This window comes from Hyaena hyaena, unplaced genomic scaffold (genome assembly GCF_003009895.1).
Source record: "Hyaena hyaena isolate Hyena2069 unplaced genomic scaffold, ASM300989v1 scaffold_429, whole genome shotgun sequence".
Lineage (NCBI taxonomy): Eukaryota > Metazoa > Chordata > Mammalia > Carnivora > Hyaenidae > Hyaena > Hyaena hyaena.
In genome coordinates, this window is record NW_024081060.1 from 573,845 (window position 1) to 598,514 (window position 24,670).

At 39.4% G+C, this 24,670-nt stretch overlaps 1 protein-coding gene across 2 annotated transcripts in view; it reads left to right on the forward strand.

The window, feature by feature from the left end:
- Window positions 1-7,144: 7,144 nt before the first annotated feature.
- CFHR5 (complement factor H related 5) overlaps window positions 7,145-24,670 on the forward strand; it is a 32,378-nt gene continuing 14,852 nt past the window's right edge. Inside the window, exons 1-6 of one of the 2 annotated variants that reach the window (XM_039252684.1) lie at window positions 7,145-7,335; window positions 10,601-10,795; window positions 11,929-12,105; window positions 20,497-20,673; window positions 21,741-21,923; window positions 22,071-22,250. In XM_039252684.1, the coding sequence (XP_039108615.1) occupies window positions 7,278-7,335; window positions 10,601-10,795; window positions 11,929-12,105; window positions 20,497-20,673; window positions 21,741-21,923; window positions 22,071-22,250 (970 nt within the window). In that variant the 5' untranslated portion in view covers window positions 7,145-7,277. Of the gene's footprint in view, window positions 7,336-9,425; window positions 9,525-10,600; window positions 10,796-11,928; window positions 12,106-20,496; window positions 20,674-21,740; window positions 21,924-22,070; window positions 22,251-24,670 lie in introns of those variants that run through there. The other variant, XM_039252685.1, reaches the window with a different exon arrangement.

The window sequence follows — 24,670 nt, forward strand, 5'->3', positions numbered from 1 at the left end:
TCAACCAGGACTTCCAGGTGTCTCTTATTAGAGGACAGGTACCCAAGCTGGCCTGGTCAGCCCTGCCCTAACAAATGAGGCAGTATCCTTCAGATTTATCTTCAGGGGAAATATGCACATCTGAGTAGGATAGGGCTTGGAATTAGGCAGGGGACATGGACACCCCAGAGCTTAGTCTTGAAACCAGGCCTCTTGAGCACTTGCCCTGTTGCAGGTCCCTGACTTCCCTGGCTTGGGTGACTTGACCACATGCAGCATGCACTCAGTTAGTTAGTTTGGAGGCAGCACTGGCCCTCCAGGCCTCTAAAGCTGGAGTGCATAGCCTCCAGGACAAAGGAGCATATGCTGAAAATTTGTCTAAGGCAACAGCTTTTAATTGGTGATGGCCCCCATTTGGATTGGCTGCCCGATGGGGTATCTGGCTTCTCCAACAATCAAGGCTCCCAGGTGTCTTTTATTGGAGGGTGCACTGGCTATCAGGCCCAGTCCAGGCAAGGCCAACCACGTTCCTCCAGCTCTGTCTTCCGGGGGAATGTGCACATTTGTGTAGGTTAAAATCATAGAAACAGGAAGACACCAGCTACTTCCAGTAGCTTGCTCTTGTGCCTCAACAGTGGGGGGACTAACCCCACCTCCCCAAAATTGCTCTGAAACAGCCATAGAAATGGGCAAGTCATTTCACATGTTGACTTACGGTGTGCTGAAGTCCTGAGCTTTTGCATCAATCAAGGTTTCCAGGTGCCTCTTACTGCAGGATACCGCTGCCATCCCATTGATCTAGTCCTGGAGAGGGGAGTGCAGACCACTTAAAGCCTGCCTTCACAGGGAATATGCACATTTGTATATCAATCCCAATTATGTAGGTTGGAGCTTAGAATTAGGCAGATGACTTGTAGCCCTAAGAGCCTGTTCCTGTGAAACCTACCTCTCATGAAACTTGGTCTTTTTCAGGTCTCTGGCTACCTTGATCTTCACAGCCCACACATGCTCAGTATACAATCTTTAAGCTGGCCTCTGGCACACCTGGTACTCTAAGCCTGTGAAAATCCAGCCAGGCTCCCAACCACCTCTATAGCCTCTGGTGTGGAGGGAGCCCACCTTTCAAACAAGGCACTGAGCTAATAGCTACAAAAGGCTGACAGACACCCCCATGTGAACTTACTGCCTGAGGCAGTCCCAGGCTTCACCAGCAATTGTTCCCAGCCAGGTGTCTCTTACTGGAGGGAACCTGGCCATCCTGCTTGGCCCCTCCCTGGCAAGGCCACCCAGATTTCTCCAGCTCTGCCTTCAGGAGGAGCATATGCATTTGTGTATGGGAATAGTCAGATGCTAGGTACTTCCAACAGCCTGCTCTCGTGACCCAGCCCCACAGGGCACTTGCACTGTTCCAGATCCCTGGCTACCCTGACCGGACAGCTGGTGCATGTGCAGTACGTACTCCATCAGCGGCTGTTTGGCTGCTGGAATGAGCAACAGTCAATCCCCATGTAGATATACTATCTCCTCGCTTGGGCCTCTGCATCAGTCACAGTTCCTGGTGTCTCTTACTGAAGGATACTCCAGATTACTCAAGGACTGCCTCCAGAGAGCATATGCACAATTACGTAGGTGAGGGCTTAGAAGTAGGCACTTTGGAACTCCAAGAGCCTGCATCTCTAGAGGCTTGCCCTCTTCCAGATCCCTGGCTCCTTGGACCTACACCACCCATGCAGGCACATTTATTCCCTGTAAGCCAGGCTTGGGCAGACCCAGCCCTTAGAGCCAGTGAAACGCTGGCTAGGCCCTAACCATCTCCCTAGCTGCCACCGAGAGGGAGCCCACCTCATGAAAATTGCTCGTATTTGACAGCTACCGTCGCCATGTGGGCTTGCTTCTTAATGGGGTCTTGAGCTTCTTTAGGAACCAGGACCCTCAGTGTCTCCAAACAGAAGATACCCTCTCCTGTGGGCCTGGTCCTTCCCTAGCAAGGCAGTTGAGAAACCTCCAAGTCTGCCCTATCCCAGATCCCAGGCCAATTTAACCTGGGAGACCCACGCATGCGCTGTCTGCACAGGATCAGCTGGTCCTGGGCTGCAGGGGGCACTCCAGGCCTGTGGAACTCCAGCCAGACCCACAAACGGCCTGAATAACCTCAGCAGGGAATAAGCTCCACCACCTGAAAATCTTCCTGAGGCAGCAGCTTAAAACTGAAGACAATCTGGTCCTATTTGCATTGGTTTTTCTATGGAACATCCTGCTTTTCTACTCAGCAGGGCTCTCAGGTGTCTCTTATCGGAGGGAATTCCAGCCATCTAGCCCAGCCCTGCCCAGTCAAGCCCAAGTTTACTTCTACAGCTCTGCCTTCAGGGGGAGGAGTATATCCATTTGTGTAAGTTAAGCCTTGGAATTAGGCAGATGCCAGGTACCCTAACAGCCCCCTTCTGACCACCTTGACCTGCACGGCCTGCAAGTGTATGGTCCATACCGCGTCAGCTGGCCCTTGGCTTTTGGGGGCCCTCCAGGCCTGTGGAGCTCAAGCCAGTCCTCAAACACCTTCTAGCTTCTAGGGTGGAGAGAGCCTGAAATTCCTTCTGAGGCTTCAGCTTAAACTACTGTTAGTCACCATTTGGAGTGGCTGCCCAGTGGGGTTCCAGGCTTCTCCAGCAAGCAAGGATCCCACGTGTCTCTTATTACAGGGTTTCTCAACCATCCCTTTTTGCCTCAGTGAGGCAAGGCAGTCCAGATTCTTCCAGCTCTGCCTTTAGCAGGACTATGTGTCTTTTTGTATGTTAAGCCTTGTAATTGGGCAGATGCCAGGTATCCCAAAGGCCCCCTTTTGTGACCCAGCCTCAGCCAACATTGCCCGGTTCCAAGTCCCTGGTGACTGTGGTTACTTTGACTTGTGTGGCTTATGCTTGAGTTGTCCATACTGTCAACTGGCTCCAGGATTTTGGCCCCTCTATGGCCTGTGAACATCAAGCTGGTCCCCAACACCTCCTGACCTTTTGGGTGGAGAGAGCCCGCCCCCGCCGCCACTAAAATCATTCTAGGCTCCAGCTTAAACTAGAGGCATTCTGCATTTGCACTGGTACCTGATAGGGTTATTGGTTTCTCCAGCAAACAGGGCTCCCATGAATCTCTTACTGGAGGAAGCATGGCATCTATATGATCCATCCAGCGCAAGGTAATCCAGATTACTTACCTATGACTTCCGAGGGAATATTTACATTTATGTAGGTTAGAGGTTTAGGGTTAGGCAGATTCCTTTTACCCCAAGAGCATGTTTCTGGGACCTGGTATCTCTGGACGCTTGACCTCTTTTCCAGGTTCCTGGGTACCCCTTACCTGGGAGACGTGCACATGGGCAGTATGTACCCCAAAGTCTGGCTTTGGGCAGACCCTGGCCTCCAGGCCTGTGAAATTCAGGCCAGGCCTCAATCATCCTCATAGCCTCTGGTGTGGAAGGAGCCCATATTTTGAAAATTGCTCCAAGCCAATAGGTGCAAAAGTGTGTCACCAGGTAGACTTGCTGCCTGCTGGGCTCCAGAGCTTCTCTAGGAATCAGGACTCCCTGTGCCTCCATATGGCAGATACCCTGTCCTTCCAGGCAGGCCACTTCGTAGTAAGGCGGTTGATAAACCTCCAGTTCTGCTTTCGGGGCGAGGGGAGGAATATTCCATAATGTGTAGGTAGGCCTTGCTCATTAGGCTGATACCTTGTACACCTAAGAGTCCTCTCCTGTGATGTGCCTCCCCTGGCTTTGCCCTGTTTCTTGTCTCTGGCCTGAACTGCCATGTCTGCTCACGTGTGGGTACGTATCTTGTCACCTGGCCTTGGACCACAGGGCCACTCCACGCCTGTGGAGTTCTGGGCGACCTCAGCTACCTGAATGTACTCTGAGTAGAAGGAGCCCACCCCTAGAAAGTCTTTCTGAGGCAACAGCTTTAATCTGGCAACAGTGCTCACATTTGGATTGGCTGCCTGATGGGTCCCTGGTGTGCATCAGCCATCAGGGGACCCCAGGCATCTCTTATTGGAGGTACCCTGGCCAGCACTCCTGGCCCCACCCTGTCAATGCAGTCCTGATTCTCCAGCTCTGGCCCTAATGGGAATATGCATATTTGTGTAGATTAAGCCTTGGAATTAGGCAGATGCTTCATACACCCAATGGCCCGGTCTAAAGATGGCTTATACCGTCACTGCCTGTCCCTGGTTCCTGGCTTCCCTGAGCTGTATGGCTCCTACATGTGCAGTACATACCCTGAATTCTGCTCTTGGGTGACTGAGGCTTTCCAGGCCTGTGGAGCTAAGGTTTATACCCAACAACCTCAAAAGAGGAGGTTTTTAGTCATGTGATATTCCCACTGAGGCAGCCACTGATATGGGTGACGGGCCCCATGAGGACTAGCTGCCTAGTCCCCTAGATGGGGTCCCAGGCTTCTGGTGCTTCAGCTAGGCCCCAACCACCTGTTAGCTTTTGACATGGAGAAACCCACCTTTGGGAAATCACTTAAAGCAGATTTGGACAGCTACAGATGGACAACGGTCAGTCCCCATGCAGACTTACTGCCTGATGGGATACCAGGAGGTTCTCTGGCAATCAAATTTCCCTAATGTCTTATTAGTGGAGACTCTGGCAAGCCCTCCCAGACCCTCCTGATTATCTTCTAAGGCAGCAGCTTTAAACTGGTGACTGTCAATCCCCATTTGGACTGGCTGCCTACTGGGTTTCTGGGCTCTTCCAGCAATCAAGTCTCTCAGTTTTCTCTTATTGGAGGATACCCTGGCCATCCCACCAGGCCTCGCCCTGACAAGGCAGTCCAGATTATTCCAGTTCTGTCTTCTGGAGGAGTATGTGCATTTTTATAGGTTAAAGCTCTGGAATTAGGCAGAGGCTAGGTTCCCCCTATAGCCTGGTCTTGTGACCCAGCCTCTCCCAATATTTGGCTTATACCAGGTCCCTGACTACATTGACTTGCAAGGTGTAAGTATGGGCAGTATGTACTTCAAAACTCACCCTTGGTCAGCTGTCCTTGTACCCCCCCACCCCCCAAAGCCTGTATGGCTAAGGCCCATCCTTGAAAATTATTCTCATGGGTCTGCTAAAATGGATGCAAGTCCCACGTATATTTACTATTTGCTTTCGTCCCTGACTTGAGCAGCCATTGTGCTTCCTAGATGTCTCTTATCAAAAGATAGCTCAGCTAGTCAGCCAGATCCATCCTTGGCAAGGTGGTCCAGATTCCTCTAGCTCTGCCTTCAGTGAAAATATAGTACATTTGTGTAGGTTAGGGCATAGAGTTAGACCTGAGCATTTTTCATTCAATAAGTCATTGTCATAATACTTTAATTTCTTAGACATGGTTCCTTTAGTTCTTTGAACATACTGATAATGGCTATGTGACATCTTCATCTGCTTATTCCAAAATCTAGACTGACTCAAAGAAAGTTTCTACTACCTTTTCCCCTCTTGTGTTCAGGATACACCTCCCTATTTCTTTCCATGTCTCTTCATATGTTTGTTGTTGTTAAAAACTGGATTATTTTAGATGATATATTGTAGAATTCTGAATCCTCTCCAAACAAGGACTGTTACTATTGCTGACTTGTTTATTTGTTTTCTGAGTAGCCCAGACTAATTCTGTAGAGCTTGATTCTTGCAGTGTACAGGTTTTGATTTCGTTGCTCAGGTTTTATTCCTTTCAATTTTTAGTCTGACTTTGTAGGAGTCAATCCTGAGTCAGCATGACTTAAGTCATCCCATCATTGATCAGAAGTTATGTTTAACCACATTGGCCCACTAAACATCCTACCTTTTGTCTCAAATTGTGTGGTTTGGGAAATGCCTTAAAAGTTCAGGGAGTGTAAAGGTCTGCTCCATATTTAACCAGTGACTAGTAGCTCAGAGGGCTATCTCTGGTTTGTCTGGTTGGGCATAGTTGTTATATATCCAATGACTTTTGGACCACCAGCAATAAGGGTCATCTTAGTGGAGCCCTTTTTGGGTATCTGTATCCTCCAGATGTACCTGTTAAATTTCTGGCTGGTCTGCCATTTTGTTTCTAGCTTCAACAGTATTGGGGAAGACATCAGCCTTCTAGATTGTTTCCTGCTGTAATCTCTATTGTATTCAACAGTGTCATTGGGTGTGGATTTTTTCTAAGATCTGCCATAAAGTCATTCTTCCCCAGCAGGGCAGCATAACTCCCAGTCCCTAGCACCTGCCTGCCCATCCAAGGAAATACTGCTGAGCCACAGAATTGGGCAGGTGTCAGAGAAGGATGGGATCAGCCACTCAATTTTAGTGGGATTTATGGAGATTCTCCTTAATAAATATTTCTCAACAGAATGCTCTTTAGCCAATTTATAGAAACTATACATGGTTATTTTTAATTAAAATTTTGTCCAGTTTTATTTCTGCCTTTGGAGAGGGTGTCCACCACACTCCTTTCACAGCCAATCTTGGAGTCCCACCTACATGAGTTTGAAATATACTTTGTCCAAAAATTTCAGGAAGCATTATTTGGCAAAATTATTCCTGACTACATTTAAAAAATATCTGCAAAAATATAAAAACTACTAAGAGGGAACCTAATTCTTAGTGCCAGTTTGAAGAGGAATTGATAACAACTAAAGATTGACATGATATTAAAATGAGGACGGATGAGCTACACTCGGTCGCTTTCTGAAGCAGCTGACCTCCGGGCTAGCAGGCAGATAAGAAAGGGCTTTATTCCTCCTCCTCAGTGGTCCATGTCTGAATGCTTCAAACTCAGAAACTTAGGAACCGCAACAAGGAAGTTACACAGCTATTATTTTGCTCAAATATCTGAAGTGTTGACTTAATTTTTTAAAAATATTTTTTGAGAGAGAGAGAGAGAAAGAGAGAGAGAGACAGAGTGCGAGCAGAGGAGGGTCAGAAAGAGAGGGAGACACAGAATCTGAAGCAGGCTCCAGGCTCGGGGCTGTGAGCACAGAGCCCGACGCGGGGCTCAGACTCACAAAAGTGAGTTCATGACCTGAGCCGAAGGCAGATACCCTACCTACTGAGCCACCCAGGCTCCCCAGAAGTGTTGACTTTAAAGTATTAATGTGAAAACACTAATAAGACATTATTTAGTTATTTCACATTACCCTCTGTGAACTTTGATATTTACTGAAGGTATTTCACTACGCTGGCTTCCCGGCAGTGCACTGAAATTCAAAGTCGTGCATATAACTACAAATGAAAGCGAGATTTGGATCAACACCACCATTGCTGGGCCATTTCTAAGTATATGTGATTGGGATAACCTAGCATGCTGCTTTTAATTAATGTGATTCTAATCTTATGGATTTCTACTGTTGAGGGGCAAGGTAAGTAGAAAACATGAAAACAGATCTAAATATTTAGTTCTCTCAAATGTGTGTGTTTTGGGCGTGTGTGTGTGCGTGTGTGTGCATGTGTGTATATTTTAAAATGAATAATTAGATAAGAACATTTTGAATAAAGGATCAAATTTTAATCTATTTTATCAAAATATATTCTAATAAGGAATTAAGAGAAAATGGAATAAAATGAATTTTTCTGTTCTCTAAGTTCCAAAGTGTGAATAGTCACCAAATACAAAATTTGGGGAGGAATACATGATGAAAAAGCTGCATGTAATGAAGTTTAAAAGGCCAAGTACCAGTGTAATTCTCCATAAACTGCAATGCCACCGGCTAGAGAAAGCATCCCCAGAAAAATTGGACACCTTTCAAATGTTTGCGTTTTCATTGATTTGTTAATTTAAGATTAAAGTATTATGAAACCAGGGACTTCCTTTGTCAATCTAATTATCATTTAATAAAGGAATTTTTTTTTTAGTGAAACAGTACAGTATATCCTAATTTTTGTGTGTAATAAACCGGTGAAATGTCAATGAGTTATTTTGCTTCTTCTGAGCTCATTAGCAAATTTGAAAGTGAAAGGAAATGGGCATTATTTTTTAATTAAAACTATAAACCACATCTTAAAATATTTTGAAAGCTGTCTCATCTTATTTCACGCTGAAATAAAAGCCATCATATCTGAATCATTGCAAACGAAAGCTTTAACAGTGCCCAGGACAGCTGAATAGACCACCGTAGAAGTGGAGTTCCAGTCCTGTGTTTTATTGTTTGGTTTCCGGAAGGGCTTTACTTTGCTATGTTGTTGCTTGCTAAATTTTGCATATAATGGAAGTTCTTAGGGGAAGTTTCTCTTTAGTCCTAACAGATGAGAATAATAGGAACAATAAACATGCCTTAGTTTTAAGATCCACCTTCATGGGGCGCCTGGGTGGCTCAGTCGGTTAAGGTCTATCTCTTGATCTTGGCTCAGGTCACGATCTCGCAGTTCATGGGCTCAAGCCCTGAGTCCAGCTCTGCCCTGACAGCATGGAGTCTGCTTGGGATTCTCCGAGTCCTCTCACCCTCCCTCTCTGCCCTTCCACCATGTGTGCAAGCTCTCTCTCTTTCAAAAATAGATAAACATTAAAAAGAGAGAGAGAGAGAGAGATCCACCTTCATAAAAGTTATAAAACCCTATTTCTATGGATTTGAAACTTTTATTTATTACTACTTTTAGCACTGAGATATAAACACAGGAGAACAGTTAGCTGCTGGGAGTAAAAATACTTTTTCTCCAATAGCAGGCTTGGTTGCTTAGTCTCAGTTAATACTACCAAATGCTCTGTGTGCCTGGATGGCTCAGTTGTTAAGCGTCTGACTTAGGCTTAGGTCATGATCTCCTGGTTCGTGGGTTCTAGTCTCACATTGGGCTTTCTGCTGTCAGCACAGAGTCTACTTGGGATCTTCTGTCCCCCTCTTCTCTCCCCCTTGTCTGCTTATGCTTTCTCAAACATAAACATTAAAAATAACAATACAAATTTTAAAGAATACCAAATTCTCTGTTTAGACTATACAACAGCCTCACTGAAGAAGTGCGTGTGTGTATGTGTGTATATTCTTTTTTATTTATATATTATATATAATATATATATTCTTTGTTATTTATATATTACATATATATTCTTTTTATTTATTTTATTTTATTTTTTACTGTGTGTCTGGTATATATTGTTTTAAACATCTGTTAGAGATGACATTAAGAGGGGATTTCTAAATGGGGAAAAAGCAGAGGAAAATAAATGTAAAATATGAGACTAACATGTAGAATTTTCACAACCCCTAACCCAGAAAAAGATCTTCCACTTCAATCTAGTCTCCCAGAGAACCTTCAGTGAATCTCCATCTGAAAGCTGTGTAGATGTTCAATGACCTGTCAGTTTGTGTTGCATTTACGTTTAGGCACCTGTTGCAAAACTGGCCCAAAAGCAAAAGCAGCACATTAAGGGAACACTTACATAAAAACTCTGCATGCTTTCAACAGTGAAATATTTATCGAGCAATATATTATGCTGCAGACTGTGGCAAAGAAGCTCCAAAGAAAATGAACACTCCGTGCCTCTCTACAGCTTCCAGTGTACTCAAAGGAAAGCAAAACATGTAAATAAGTGAATACACAGCAAGACTATGTGTGTGTATGTATGTATATGCAATATATGTATATATGTGATAAATGTACGTGTTTATATAAGGGAGTGTATGCATTTCATAGGAAACATCAGAAGCTTTCATTCGAAGGTAGAGACAAGAGACATTATCTTCTACTTTTGGAGCAGATGATGGGGTAAGGGAGGTCTGCCAGGAGAAGCTAACTTTCAGGGCTAGCACATCGCTGTGTGCACAAGCAATATTTTCTAAATGTAGAATGAGCATTGAAGGGCAGGTAGAATAGGGACAATTGGAAGATGGAGGTGAAGTTACTCTAGATGGCAAAGTATATGCAGGTAGAAATGCATGGAAATCAAATGCTGTAATTTGAGGGGAGGGCAAAGCAGACCTGAAAAAGAAGTCTGGAAGGTGTCAGTGTTACTGGGCAGGGTAGAGGTGTCTTTTCCTCCATATCTTCTCCCAAACTACCAAAGAATGACACATGTCAAATTGTAAACAGGTAAGAAACTCCAGGTTTCGCGGGCTAAAGGCCACAGAGATCACCAGTGTGAAATATCATGAGACAGGGAAAGTCAAACGCCAAAAGGGAATTTCCCCAGTTACCTGGTTTGTGAGCAGAATTTCTAGAAGTTGTTTCGTTTTTTCACATAAGGGAAAAATTTTCACAGTCCTTTAGCACCGGGAAAAAGCAGAGGACACAGAGACTTCAGGCAGAGATGCCCGCGGCAGTTAATCAGGGTAGAAAAAGGAATGGATGGAGGAGCCGCTGACCGCCAGCACCTTGAGGGGACCGCTAATGGCTGCTGCTGCCTGCCCTCTGCCGCCCTCCCTAAACTGAGGAGAGATTTGCTTCTCAAAGTTACTGCAAAAGAGATTTTATTCCCCATGACTCCAAAACATAGACTTCATTGACAATGTCCTTTTCAAATAGTCTTCTACTTTAATTAGGGATCATTTTTTGTTCTCGACCGAGTCCACTGGAAGGCACGTAAGGTAAAGGAATTTGAGCTAGAAGAAAGAAAAAAAAAATGAGATGATTAAAAGATGACTTAATGATTCACTAATGTAGGTTAATTCTTCAGCTTTGTTTTATTTTTCCCAGTGGGACATTGTCATTTTCCAAAAATCAATCACGGAATTCTATATGGCGAAAATGAAGATATGCCCTTTTCCTCAGTTCCTGTTGGGAAAACTTTATATTATTCTTGTGAATATAATTTTGCGTCTCCTTCAAAATCCTTTTGGACCCGCATAATGTGCAGGGAGGAAGGATGGTCACCGACACCCAGGTGCCTCAGTGAGTAAATGCCCTGATCAGTAGATGCGGAAGCGTCATTCCATAAATAGAGAGGATGTACCAGATGGGATGTGAGGCTCTTGAGGCTCCTGGCAAATGATCACAGGGAGCAGGACTAGGGAAGCAAGTGAAGATAAGAAATGTAGTCCTTTCGGGGCGCCTGGGTGGCTTAGTCGGTTGAGCGTCCGACTTTCGCTTAGGTCATGATCTCGCAGTTCGTGGGTTCGAGCCCCGCGTCAGGCTCTGTGCTGACGGCCAGCTCAGAGCCTGGAGACTGTTTCGGAGTATCTCCCTCTCTCTCTGACCCTCCCCTGCTCACGATGTCTCTCTCTCAGAAATAAGTAAAACATGAAAAAAAAGAATTACAAAAAAGAAATGTAGTCCTTTCTTGAGAAGTCTTTTATGAAAACCAAATGAAGAATAAGTATGTGAACTTTCTTATATTACCTAGAAGTGCTTTACACATTTTAATTTTAAAAACTGATGGCTTATATATTTGACTACGAATATGTAGTTCCTAATATTTGTTTGGTATTCAGCCTGGTCATACTTTTCTTTAAAACAAGTCTTTTTACATACTCCTTCTGTTTTGAAACTTCCTATTCCCGCAATGCAAAGATTGTGTCAGTGTAAATATTTTCACTTTTCTGTTTTCCATAAATCACTTCTTTTGTTCTTAGAAGGATATCCTTCAATGAATGTGAAGAACAGACTCAGGAGAGGATAGAAAAGCAAAGAGCAATGGGAAGCAGAGCATATCAACCAACAAAGGAGACAGTTATGGTCTTTCTCCTTCTATAAGAAACATTTAGGAGAATTAAGAGAGAAACGGATGTATTAAAATCTTGTTTTGTACCTAGAAAAGTTTATAAAATTAAAATATTTTTAAACAAAAACACAGAATAGAATGAAATGTTAATTTGCTTCCATAGATGGAATATATGAATATATTTCATATAGTAAACATCAATATAAAGTAGCATGATCTAAACTCTTCTGAAATTTTGTTATTATATGTGATTTCAGTTGAGAGTTTGACATTCTTTTTAAAATATCATGAAATGCAAATTTAGTTTGCTTTTTTTTTTTTTTGCCACTTCCACCTTGTACATTAAACAATTTTTGGTCCTTAGGGCTGTGTTTCTTTCCTTTTGTGGAAAATGGTCATTCTGCATCTTCAGGACAAACGCACCTGGAAGGGGACACTGTACAAATTGTCTGTGATGTCGGCCACAGCCTTCCTGATAATTCTGATGTCATTACATGTTTGGAACATGGCTGGTCCTCTCCCCCCAAATGCAGCTCCAACAGTAAGTAAAATACTGTCCTGTCACATCCTGACATGCGATGCAATTTTTTTAAAATAAATATATCCAAAAAATATAATGAATAAAATAAATATACCTATTGTCAGAAGCTAAATATAGGTTTCACCACTTGCTTTTATCAGTATGAGTTTGTTTTTCAGCTCTAGTTGTGTCTGATAGATATACAAATGGCATAGTGTGCCTGCCTACACAAATCTAATGTATTCAATGAATAGAATTATTAGACAATACAAACACTTTGAAGGCTGTACCTTTATGTTAAAGTAATGTCCACTTATTGTTTACATAAAAATTATCACATTAGTTGAAAATAAACTTAGTTTAAAAGTTTAAGCTGGAGTGTTAAGCTGAAAAGATACTATTTAAGTGAAATTATGTCCAATACTAATTAAAAATGTCTTATGACTGGGGCGCCTGGGTGGCTTAGTCGGTTAAGCGTCCGACTTTCGCTTAGGTCATGATCTCGTGGTTCGTGGGTTCGAGCCCCGCGTCGGGCTCTGTGCTGACTGCCAGCTCAGAGCCTGGAGCCTATTTCAGAGTCTGTGTCTCCCTCTCTCTCTGACCCTCCCCTGCTCACACTGTCTCTCTCTCTCTCTCTCCTAGAAATAAATAAAAATATTAAACAAAAATTTAAAAATGTCTTATGACTAAAATATTTATAGTTATTTTCTATGTTTATACTAAATTCCTATGCTTAGTTCAATAAACTGTCAATTGCTATGTTTAAAATATTTTGTACCTGTGAGTGTTATGTTTATTTGCCAGTGGCTTAGAATTTGGGAAACAATTCCTTTGGAAATTGTATAATTTGATGGCATCTCCCAGATTTGGGTGAATGCTTGTAATTCTTCATCCTTACAAGTCCCTGGCAATCACTCTTTTTTTTTTTTAATAATTTTTTTTTTTAATTTTTGAGAGAAAGACAGAGCATGAGAAGGGGGAGGGGCAGAGAGAGAGGAAAACACAGACTCCAAAGCAGGCTCCATGCTCTGAGCTGTCAGCACAGAGCCCGAAGCAGGGCTCAAACCCACGAACCGTGAGATCATGACCTGGGTCAAAGTCGGACACTTAACTGACTGAGCCACCCTGGCGCCCCTTTGGCAATCACTCTTAAGCCAGCCAGCTCATGGAATTCTATCCTATGTTTGCACAGCTTAATACACAACCAAAGACTCAAGGACACTCTTAGGAAGACGTCTCTGGCTCTTTCTCATTATAATACCCTCTCTCTGTTACTCTGCCCTATAAATTCTAGCCACCTTGGCCTCCAAAACTGTGATCTTGCTCTTCCCACCGGACTCTGCATAGCTTCTCCTCCCCTGCAACACAGTCTGGAAAGTGCTACCAGGAAGCTGAAACAACCGTGGACTGCACTTTGGAGCTTGGGATTTTTTCCCCCTTTTCTTGATCATCACGGACTTGCATTACTCATTTCCAGTTTTTTAGAGTTTTATACAGCTTTCTAATGTTTTCCCAGTTGGAGGGTATGCTGATACCAGCTACTCTAGTTTATCAAGAAATGAAGTCTTCTGATAATGCTATTTTGTAAAGATGTGAGTCCACAACTTCAATATTTAAATTTAAACTTCTAGAAAATAGAGTCTTTTTAAAGCAGCTTGAATTACAAAGTTACTAGTTAGGCCACAACCTCTTTCAATTATGAGGCACTTAAACATGACTAATATTTGTAAAAAATTATAAAAGAACACATTTATTGACTTCCTACCTGAAATGTCCAGTATTGAACAGTGGTTCAATAGGTTGAGGAGGGCTAATGATTTGGAAGGCTTCAGTTATGGTTTAAGTATTTCATTGTCATCTCATCTTGAGAACAAGCTCTCTTCCTTTTTCTGAGATGATGGCAATCGTCAGCCCAGCAATTGTATTTTAGAAGCCTGACAACTGAATCTGACTAGTGGTAACCCGCACAAGCTGGCCCCTGTGTACATTTTGTGAGCCTCCATTAGCTTTTGAAAAATTCTGTGTATCCAAGGTCGGGTGTTGGATCAAGAACAAATTGGAGAAAGTCAGGGGTGGCTGGGTAGCTCAGGTCATAATATCACTGTTTGGGCTGTCAGCACAGAGCCTGTTTTGGATCCTCTGTCCCCCTCTCTCTCTGCCCCTCCCCTGCTCTCTCTCTCAAAAATAAATAAACATTAAAAAAAAGAGAACATTCTGGAGAGTCAACAATGTTTCAGAACAACTGGACTCCATCATGGGTTCTGAGAAAATTACCTCTGTGTCCATGAGTAAATGATTACCTATTTGAGCCAAGATTACTGATCTATGAAGTGAGTATGCTAAACTATCTAGGTAACAAAGGTTAATGATTTTTCTTTAAGTCCCCAAATTATTTCCACCGTGGTGGAAGCTCTTATTTCCTACCAACTATGTTAGATTTATTGACAAATACATAGTGAGAAATAGCTTTTAAAAAGAATTAGAGTAGCAAGGGAAGAAATAAAGAATGGATAATGTGATGATGGAGGGAGATACAGAAAGATGAAAAATAGGTAAGAGGAATGCAGGAAAAGAATAGAGAAAAAGAAATATCTAGAACAAGAATTCTAAACTTTTTCTGAAGTATGCACACTTTCTGTTTCCCCAAAGAAGTTGTGGAAATGCTGATAAAATCATTAAGCATTTCATGAAATTGATCATGATGTACATGTGCATCTAAATTTTGTGTCCAATGTTAATAACATTGTAAATCACATGCTTTAAAAATATATTGGCTTTACTCTTAATGCTACAGTCTTAATGAGTCATTTTTGAGAGAGAGAAAGAGAGAGAGAGTGCCTGTATGCACATGTGAGAGAGGTAGGGCAGAGGGAGAGAGAGAATCTTAAGCAGGCACCATGCCCAGCACAGAGCCAGATGAGGGGCTTAATTTCACAACTGAGAGATCATGACCTGAGCTGACTTCAAGAGTCAGTTGCTTAACTAATTGAGCCACCCAGGCACTCTTCACACTAATATTTTCTTAAATATAGAGAATAAATTTTCAGGGAAGTCTGTCTTATCCTAGCAAACTCCTTTTAAATACCACCATGATTTTCTTGCAGGGGCAAACTCTTTGTGATTTTATTTTCCTAGCATAGCAACACCTTCACAAACACAGGTAGTCAACACAAAACAATATGTTCTAACATAGGTATCTGTATACAGTTGCTTAAGATGTATAAGTGATAGCCATTAAAGTTGTATAGATCAAAATATGTGCAAACCCTTATTGCAGTTCTGATATAATAAACAATCTATTTCTTCTATCTATCTATCATCTATCTATCTATCTATCTATCATCTATCTATCTATCGATCTATCGATCTATCTGAGAGACATTGATTTCTCTCTTTTTTTTTTTTTAATGTTTTATTTATTTCTAGGAGAGGGAGAGACAGCATGAGCAGGGGAGGGTCAGAGAGAGAGGGAGTCACAGACTGAAACAGGCTCCAGGCTCTGAGCTGGCAGTCAGCACAGAGCCCGATGCGGGGCTCGAACCCACGAACCACGAGATCATGACCCAAGCGAAAGTCGGACGCTTAACCGACTAAGCCACCCAGGCGCCCCCATTGATTTCTCTCTTACAGTGATTTTCGTAGGTTCAGGCAAACAAAATTATTTTATGAATTGTTTCTACTTTACTTATCAATGCTACCAAGTTGTAAATTCACATTAACGGGATTACATTTAAGATTGTCTATACTTTGTCACATCCTCTTTTTACTATAATTTATTATATTATTTGATAAAACAAATTGTTGGTGCTTGTTTTTATCATCAGATCATAATATTATGTTTGAATAGTTTTATTTTGGCCATTTTTGAATTTTAACTATACATAAACATCTCTAAAGTATTCTATCAGCTTAAATATTATGCTTTGATTCTCAGTTATTAAAGATAGGGAGAGTACTGTATCTGCTTTACTGGCCACTCATATACCTCTTTTTTATTTTTTTATGCACAATTATATATAATTTAAAACTATATTTGGGGAAAATCTTTCAAAAATGACTAAGTTCTAAAATGCTGAAGTTTCTGCTATTCTAGTGAAAGTCCTATAGGCTTCAGGGCTACCACACTCTAGGTCAGAGGTCATCTGTGGACATATGGGATGACACATTTACAGGCTATAGTTCAGTTGATAGAGTAAAGGCAAACTGTAAAAATAATTTATTTAACAGTAGAACTCCTGGGAATTGGTGCTTCAGTTTGTCATTCTGTATGTTTCCTACGGCTGCTGTAACAAATTAGCACAAACCTGATGGCTTCAACAACAGAAATCTATTCCCCTCCAGTTCTGGAGGCTAAGACATCCAAGATCAGTTTCTCTAGGCTAAATCCAAGGTGTAGGCAGAGCTGATTACTTCTGGTGCTCTAGCAAGGAAGCTGTTTACATACGTTTTCCAGTTGCCAGAGGCCTGTTGGTTTGTGCTGCCTTCCCCCCCCTCAAAGCCAGTAGTTTGGCTCCTTTAAATAGTTGTCTCTCGTTCCTCTCCTTTTGTGGCCAAATCATTTTCTGACTTGACTTTGACTCCTCCTGCATGCCTTTCCTAAGGATCATTGTGATCACATCAGGCACACTTGGATAGTCCAGGATAATCTCTCCATCTCCAGATCTTTAACTTGACCATATCAGCAAAAATTCTTTTGCCATGTGAGATAACATTCACAGGTTCTGGGGATGAGAACATGGACATCTTTGAGGGGGTGTCATTTAGCCTACCACAGTCATTTACAGTAAAAACACGAGGCATATTGATTCACAGAACACTACTACTTAACAACTAAAGGAATAAACAGTCTACCTAAAACCCTCTGGCCTTACATGAGTTATACATGGACGCCTTTTTTGTATTCTCATTGACCTGTTTCCATATCACAAACCTCTAGGGCCAATTGTTTTATTATTTATTATTTACTATTTGGTTTTCCAGTTATGAATTCAGTGCCATTTTTGGTCTGATGCAGACCTGGTCTGATACTCCCAAGTTAAATGAATTCTGCCTGCTAGTAAATCCAAACCAGTGTGAAAACCTAATGACGGGGTCTGATTCATTGCAAATCACCCATAATCCCTTTTAGGAAATTATTAGATTACTGAATTGGATTTCTCCTGAGCATGCCAAAACTCTACTGGCAAGAATTCTTTCTCTTGTATTTTCAAAATACAACACATTTATTTATAATTTACCTAATTCTATAGAAAACTTAATATATTTTACATTGTTTCCTAGAATATTTTATTTGAGGGTTTATGGCTAATTTATTTTTATTTTATTTTATTTTTATTTGAGAGAGACAGAGAGAGCACAAATGGGGGAGAGAGGGAGGGAGAGAGAATATCTTAAGCAGACTCCGTGTTCAGTGTAGAGACTACTGTGGGGCTTGATCCCACAGCCCTGAGATCATGACCTGGGAAATCAAGAGTTGGGTGCTCAACCAACTGAGTCACCCAGTTGCCCCACGGCTAATTTATTTATAATAAAATGAGGGTGTGGACTAAAAGAATAAGTCTAGATTGTATTTTTCCTGGCATAACCCTTATTTTTTTCTCCTAATGGTCATATTTATTAACTTATCATGATACTATTTACTAAACAAATACTGGTATTTTCAATGTGTTTTTTTTTCATAAAAATACTTAAAATCAGATATTGTAGTTGACAGTGGGTTTTTGTCTGTATCAGAATATGCTTATCCATTATTTTTTAAAATTTATTTTTTTGTTTAGAGAAATAAAAAAATTTTATTTTTTATTTTTCTTTGGGGTCCTTGGGGTGGCTCAGTTGGTTGTGTCCAACTCTTGATCTTGGGTCAGGTAATGATCTCATGGTTCGGGAGTTCAAGCCCCACACTGGGCTCTGTGCTGATGGTGGGGAACCTGTTTGGGATTCTCTCTCTACCTCTTTGCTTTCTTTCCTCTCTCTCTCAAAATAAATAAACTTAAAAAAATACAGATATGGAAGCACCATAGATTCCATATGTGGTAAAGATATCTGGTCCCATTTGCCCACATGCTATGGTAAGTGCTTTTTTATCCAGAAAATAAAAGCAATCCTGAATATATTTCTTTTCATTAGACTCTACTGAAAAATATTTCCTAATGGACAATAAGCTAAATTTAAGGTGTCTCCACAGAGCTTTAAGAGACCAACATTAAATATGGATATAATAATAGATCTTTGAAAAGCACTTACCCCATCCCAAATAACGTTGTTTATATGCCAATATTGATGACCAGAATTAAAGCTGTTTTTAAGGTACCTTGAATTCAAACTGCCTAATAATTCAAAACTAAGCAAACATTACCAAAGTTATAGTTTGTTATACATGCTACAGCCACTTTAGATATTTTCTTCCTTGACTTTCATTCTTTTCCTTGTCATTTGACTATTAACTCATAATTTATGAGTTGGTTAAGACTTGGTTTTTGTTTATTTTGAGCAGTTTTGGGTTTCATCACAAAATTGAGGGGGAGGTACAGAGATTTCTATATACTATTTGTGCCACACATGCAAGATAGTCTGTCCCATTATAAACATGATTGACCAGTGTGCTATTGACAATTGACACATCACAATTACCCAAAAACCATAGTACATTATAGTTCATTCTTGGTGTTGCACAAAGTCTTTGGTTTAAATACAGCCTGGAATGCCTCAGGCCAAATCATGCCCTTTTTAAATATGGTTGTACATTTCCCCCCATATGTATTAGTTTTCTACTGCTGCTGTAACAGCTTACCATAAACCTAATTACTTAAAACAATACAGACTTATTATCTTACAGTTCTGGAGGTGAAAATTCTGAAATCAAGATACTGAATCATGGTTTCTTCTGGAAGTCCTAGAAAAGAATCCATCTATTTGCCTTTTACAGCTTCTAGAAGCTCTTTGCATTTCTTGGCTGATGGCCCTTCCTCGTATCGCTTCAACCTCTGCTTCTGTTGTCATATTGCCTACTTTAATTCTGACACTTCTCCTCCCTTTTGTAAGAACCCTCGTGATTACATTGGGTCCACTATCACCCCGATAATTCAAAATAATCTCTCCATCCCAAGGAGATGGGATGGCCTTTAATTTAATTATTCCTGTAAAGTCTGTTTTCCCAAGGAAAGGTAGGTTTCAGGGATTAGAATGTGGACATTTTGCGGAGGCCATTATTCTGTCTACAACACCATGTAATAATTACACTTGAATAAAGCAGCTAGAAAATCCTATATCAGCCAAGATCAATTATTTTCAATAGCTTTTTTTTTTTTTGCAATTTGATAAGAAAGCGAATGCAAACAACCAGTAAAGAATTGTCATGCAAAATTATTGGAATAAAGTACAGAGATGCATGTGTGCAAATTTTACTAAAGTGAGTGAGTCACATTCCAGGGGGGGTTTGCACAAACTATTATTAAACTATTAAATTGCTAATAACAATGTATAAAACTGGCTAGTTTAAATGATATTTCTGAGATTTAATTAGAAAATATTTCATCATATTTTTGTGATATGTTTTTGATTTGAGAATATTTGTCTTCAAGGTCATTTGTATTTTTACATGTGAATTTCAATGTCTAATTTTATAATTGAACCATGAATAACAGATTAGAAGAGAAACACACACACACACATGCACACACACACACATCCATTTTTACCTGAATCAGAAGGTATTCATAATGCATTGGTATTTAGAAAGTTATTAGAGATGTGGTTTAGAAAGATATTAGAGATGTGGCTTAGAAAGATTTTAGAGATGTGGTTGGGTATAATGGAAAGATTCAGAACACCTAAAAGCAATTTAGCCATGTTGGTTAGCCATTTTTTTGAAAAAGTCCATATACTAAATACAGCTCCTCATTTGTAAAATTAGGAATTTTTTGTTTTTTAATGTTCCCTCCTACTTAAAATGTACTAGACGTGTATTCTTTGGGCCATTCCAGTTATTAACTTTACAAACATATGTATCATTTAATTAAATATGCTGTATTTTAATTTTTATTACTTGAAAGAATGATTTTCATGTGATCTGAGTGTGAAAACCATCCATATACTACTTTATAGACAAATAATAAAAGTTATTAAATTTATTGTTAATTAAATACATGAAATAATTTATAAGTAATTGCTCAGTACTTATTTATTATAGTCCTGAAGAGATTGCCATACAAAATTTTACTTTTCTGTTCAATATCCTAATTTCTTAAAAGGGCTTACACATTTAATGGGTGTTAATTAGTTTATATTTTGAAGATAAGTATGTAAGCACTTCTGGGTATGAAGCCCCCCAATCTTATTTTTATATTGCATATATTAAATTTAATTTCACAGTGATTATTTCACACATATTTATTTACTTTTATTTTATTTTAGATATAGTATGTCTTGTTCCATTTTTAGAAGCTAATGTAAGTGCTTATCCAAATCAAGAAAAATACACAACTGGAGACGTGTTGAAATTTTCCTGCAGACAAGGACTTACAAGAGTTGGACCAAATTCAGTTCAGTGCTATCATTTTGGATGGTCACCTAATTTTCCAACATGTAAAGGTCATTGTTTATTTTAGAGCTAATGAAACAATTTATAATAATTTATATTAATGTCTATGTATTTTTTGGACCTTATATCTATAATCTGACAAACTGCCAAAAAAATGGCAAAGGTAGTATTTTAATTGAAAAGGAGAAATGGTGCTGGGTTGTAAATTAGTTATATTTCCTTTATCAAAGGATAATTTTACCTATGTGTTTTGAAATATGTAATGGAGTTTTATAGATCAAAATATAGTTGCTGGGACTGAGAAGTGTTAGGGATTTTCCCCCAAACTCGATTAAAAAAATATACTTTAGAAAATATTGTGTGGGCCTTGTTATATTTTATTAATTAATTAAGTAATCAAATAAACATATGGGTTATTCAAAATAAAAGAATTATGACTTGTTACTTGCTTCAGGTGACATTACTTTTTCAAAATCTTTGATAAAGTTATTTTATATATTTATAGATATTAATAAAAGCTATAATTGCATATGTATATCATATCACATATTTGATAACTATTTTTATATGATATTCAGATCATTGAACTACTTAAAATCATTAAGGGTACAATTAATATCTTGGTTATAATAACCTACAAAATATTGGAGGTAGTGGCAATCAGGATATTCACATATAGAAAGAATATAAGATTGAACTAAAAATGATTGTTAATTTAAAGAAATGCAATGAGATGTTTTGTATATGCTGGTCAATGTTCTTAGATATTCTGAAGAATTTAGAAGTAAAATCTTACTATGTCTATCATTTACTTTAAATTACCTCACAAAAATATTAATTGGGCAAAATGTAACATTCATGTATATGTAGGTCATCAGTATATGTGTTCATTATGCATTTTTCTTTGTTCAGAATTATTTATAAAAAAGCATCAATATTCGAGAAAAAGAAGACTTTACCTAATGCACTATGTACACTGTAAAAGGCAAACCTGAAGAAAATAGGAATGTAGCATAAATGTAATTTAGTTCTAGGTCAACCAAAATAGTAATAGCTCCACATTTTGCCAGATTTATAAGACTATTTAAGCATTATGTAAACAATTTCTTTATGATAGAGCACGTACGGTCATGTGGTCAACCTCCTCAACTCCCCAATGGTAAAATAAAACAGATAAGGAAAGAAGAATATGAACACAGTGAAATAGTGGGATATGACTGCAATCCCAATTTTCTAATGATGGGGCCTAAGAACATACAGTGCATCGATGGAGAATGGACAAATCTGCCTACTTGTGTTGGTAAATAGATGTTAATGTTTAAATAGAACAGTTTAAACCTTGCACTTTATATATATGTAAGTCTATGCATGTATGTCTATGCATGTATGTCTATGTATATATTCAAAAATTTTAAAAGTAAACAGATCTTTTATTACATTTTCTTAGAAAATGTGAAAACATGTGGATATGTACCTCAACTTGAGAATGGCTATGCCCAGTTCTCTGTCCCTCCCTATCGACCTGGTGTTTCTGTGGAACTGAATTGCAGAACTGCATATACACTGATTGGAAATAATGTAACTACTTGTATTGATGGAATGTGGACTGAACTTCCTAAGTGTGTTGGTGAGAATACATTTCTTAATTTTGTATTTGATTGTTTATCATTTATTAAGTCAATAAATATATTTACACAGGCACATGCTGATGCCCATCAGGTATTAAATAGGATATAAGACACAAAGTTGTTTGTTCCTAATTACTTAAGAAAATGAATTTTTAAAGATTTTATTTGACCTATGAACACTGTGAAAAATTACTGACATGCTAATGGCTCTGTGAACCAGGAGAGTTTAGGACTTCTGCTTCAGAGCGATATCAGATTGCCTTTTCTAGTTATCTACTGCCGGATCCTATCTTCACCATGTGATGGAGCTATGTAAAATGGATTTTCCTTAGCTTCTGGATAAACCATGTTCTTTTAAATCTCTGTGCCTTTCCTCATTTGTACTTTTGCTCTCTTCCTGAAATATCTTTCTCCATTGGAACCACATGAAAAACTATTCACCTTCAAGAGTCAACTCAAAATTCACTCAACCCTGTAACCTCTCCTGGTTCATTTTCCACTACGCATATGCTCATCTCAAAATTTTAGTAGAAAAAGGGGCGCCTGGGTGGCTTAGTTGGTTAAGCATCCGACTTTCGCTCAGGTCATGATCTCGCGGCTCGTGGGTTTGAGCCCCGTGTTGGGCTCGGTGCTGACTGCCAGATCAGAGCCTGGAGCCTGTTTCAGTCTGTGACTCCCTCTCTCTCTGACCCTCCCCTGCTCACGCTTATCATTTTTTAAGTCAATAAATATATTTACACAGGCACATGCTGATGCCCATCAGGTATTAAATAGGATATTTAATCTCTCTCTCTCCTAGAAATAAATAAAACATTAAAAAAATTTTTAAAAAATTTAGTAGAAAAATACAGCCTCTCCACTGTGTTGTCTGTCTGTACATTTATCATTGCCATGTACCTAATAGATACTTCTCTTCCATTTAGATTGTAAAGTGCCAGAATATCAGGGCCAATCTGTTTGGAACCAATCTTTAATTCACTGCCTTAGTAATCATTCACTTAGATTTGCATAAAGTATTAACATTCTGTGTCAGTAACTCATTTCATAATTACTTTTGGTTGTTATCCCTCAAGTTCCTCATCTGGGGCACGCTCCATTCGTTATCAGAGCTCATTTTTGTCTCACATACTTTCACTCTACCTTCTGTTGGTCTAGACTTTGTCATACACATAGAAAGTCTATATAGGCTTTACTTGACATTTTAATTGAATTAGTGTCTCAAAATTTGTCCTCATCTCTCCTCCTCGGCCTAAACCTGTTGTAGACCCAGAGAGGTTCTAGATGAGAAGACATAGCCCAAGTACTTTGATTCAATTTTTGTTTAAAGTTGAAAAAATGGGGGGAGAAAACAAATGCTGTGAAACATCTTTGTTACACTGTTCAGAATTGGTAGTTTTTACATTACTAGTTTCAAATATTTTGTAATAGAATAAATCATTTAAATAAAAACATTGAGGAAAAATGGAAGTATCCATTATCTTATCATGCTCCCAATCAGGTAGAGTTTGTACTTTCCGTTCTACTTTTATAGATATAATTTTTTTTAAGTGTAGGATGAGACTTTTGTGTTTTCCCACTAAACTTATGCAAATTATTGTCTACTTGTAAAGCGCTTTTTTCTTCAACAGTGTAACTCTACTGTGTAATAATTTACCTTAAGAATGTACCTTGCTTTGGGGCACCTGGGTGGCTCAGTCGGTTAAGCGTCCAACTTCGGCTCAGGTCATGATCTCACAGTTCGTGGGTTTGAGCCCTGCGTTGGACTCTGTGCTGACTGCCAGCTCAGAGCCTGGAGCCTGCTTCAGATTCTGTATCTACCTCTTTCTCTGACCCTCCCCTGCTCACGTGCTTTCTCTCTCTCTCAGAAATAAGCAAAACATTAAAACAAAATGTACCTTGCTTTATTACTTTATTACCCTATTGGAAATGGAAATTATTTCTTTTTGTCCTGGTATAAAAGGCATGCTTCAGTGTTTCCTAAAATATATGTCTGCAAGTGGAATTGATGGTATCAGTTTGTAGAGACTTTTGATCTTACATGGTACTGTCAGATATATACAAAGACGTCACTCCTCTTGTCATCACTTGATAATTTAATATTTTTGAATTGTCACCAAGTTGGTGGGTCAAAATCATTTCTCATGTTTCATTTTATTTGTCTGAATAATAGCGATATTGACCGTAAGTTCAAGTATTTGTTAGCAGCTAGATTTTCTCTTATGTGCAATGAGCATTTTTCTTTAATTTTATTTTCTTTTTGATTTTAAAATTTATTTGGGTTCTGCATTAAATCTTCTCATAACTATATTGCAAAACTTTTAAAGTATTTTTGCTTTATGGTCTCTATAATATCTTTTTCATTGGAGGGTTTAAAAAAATTTTTTTTAATGTTTCATTTTGAGAGAGACAGAGAGACAGA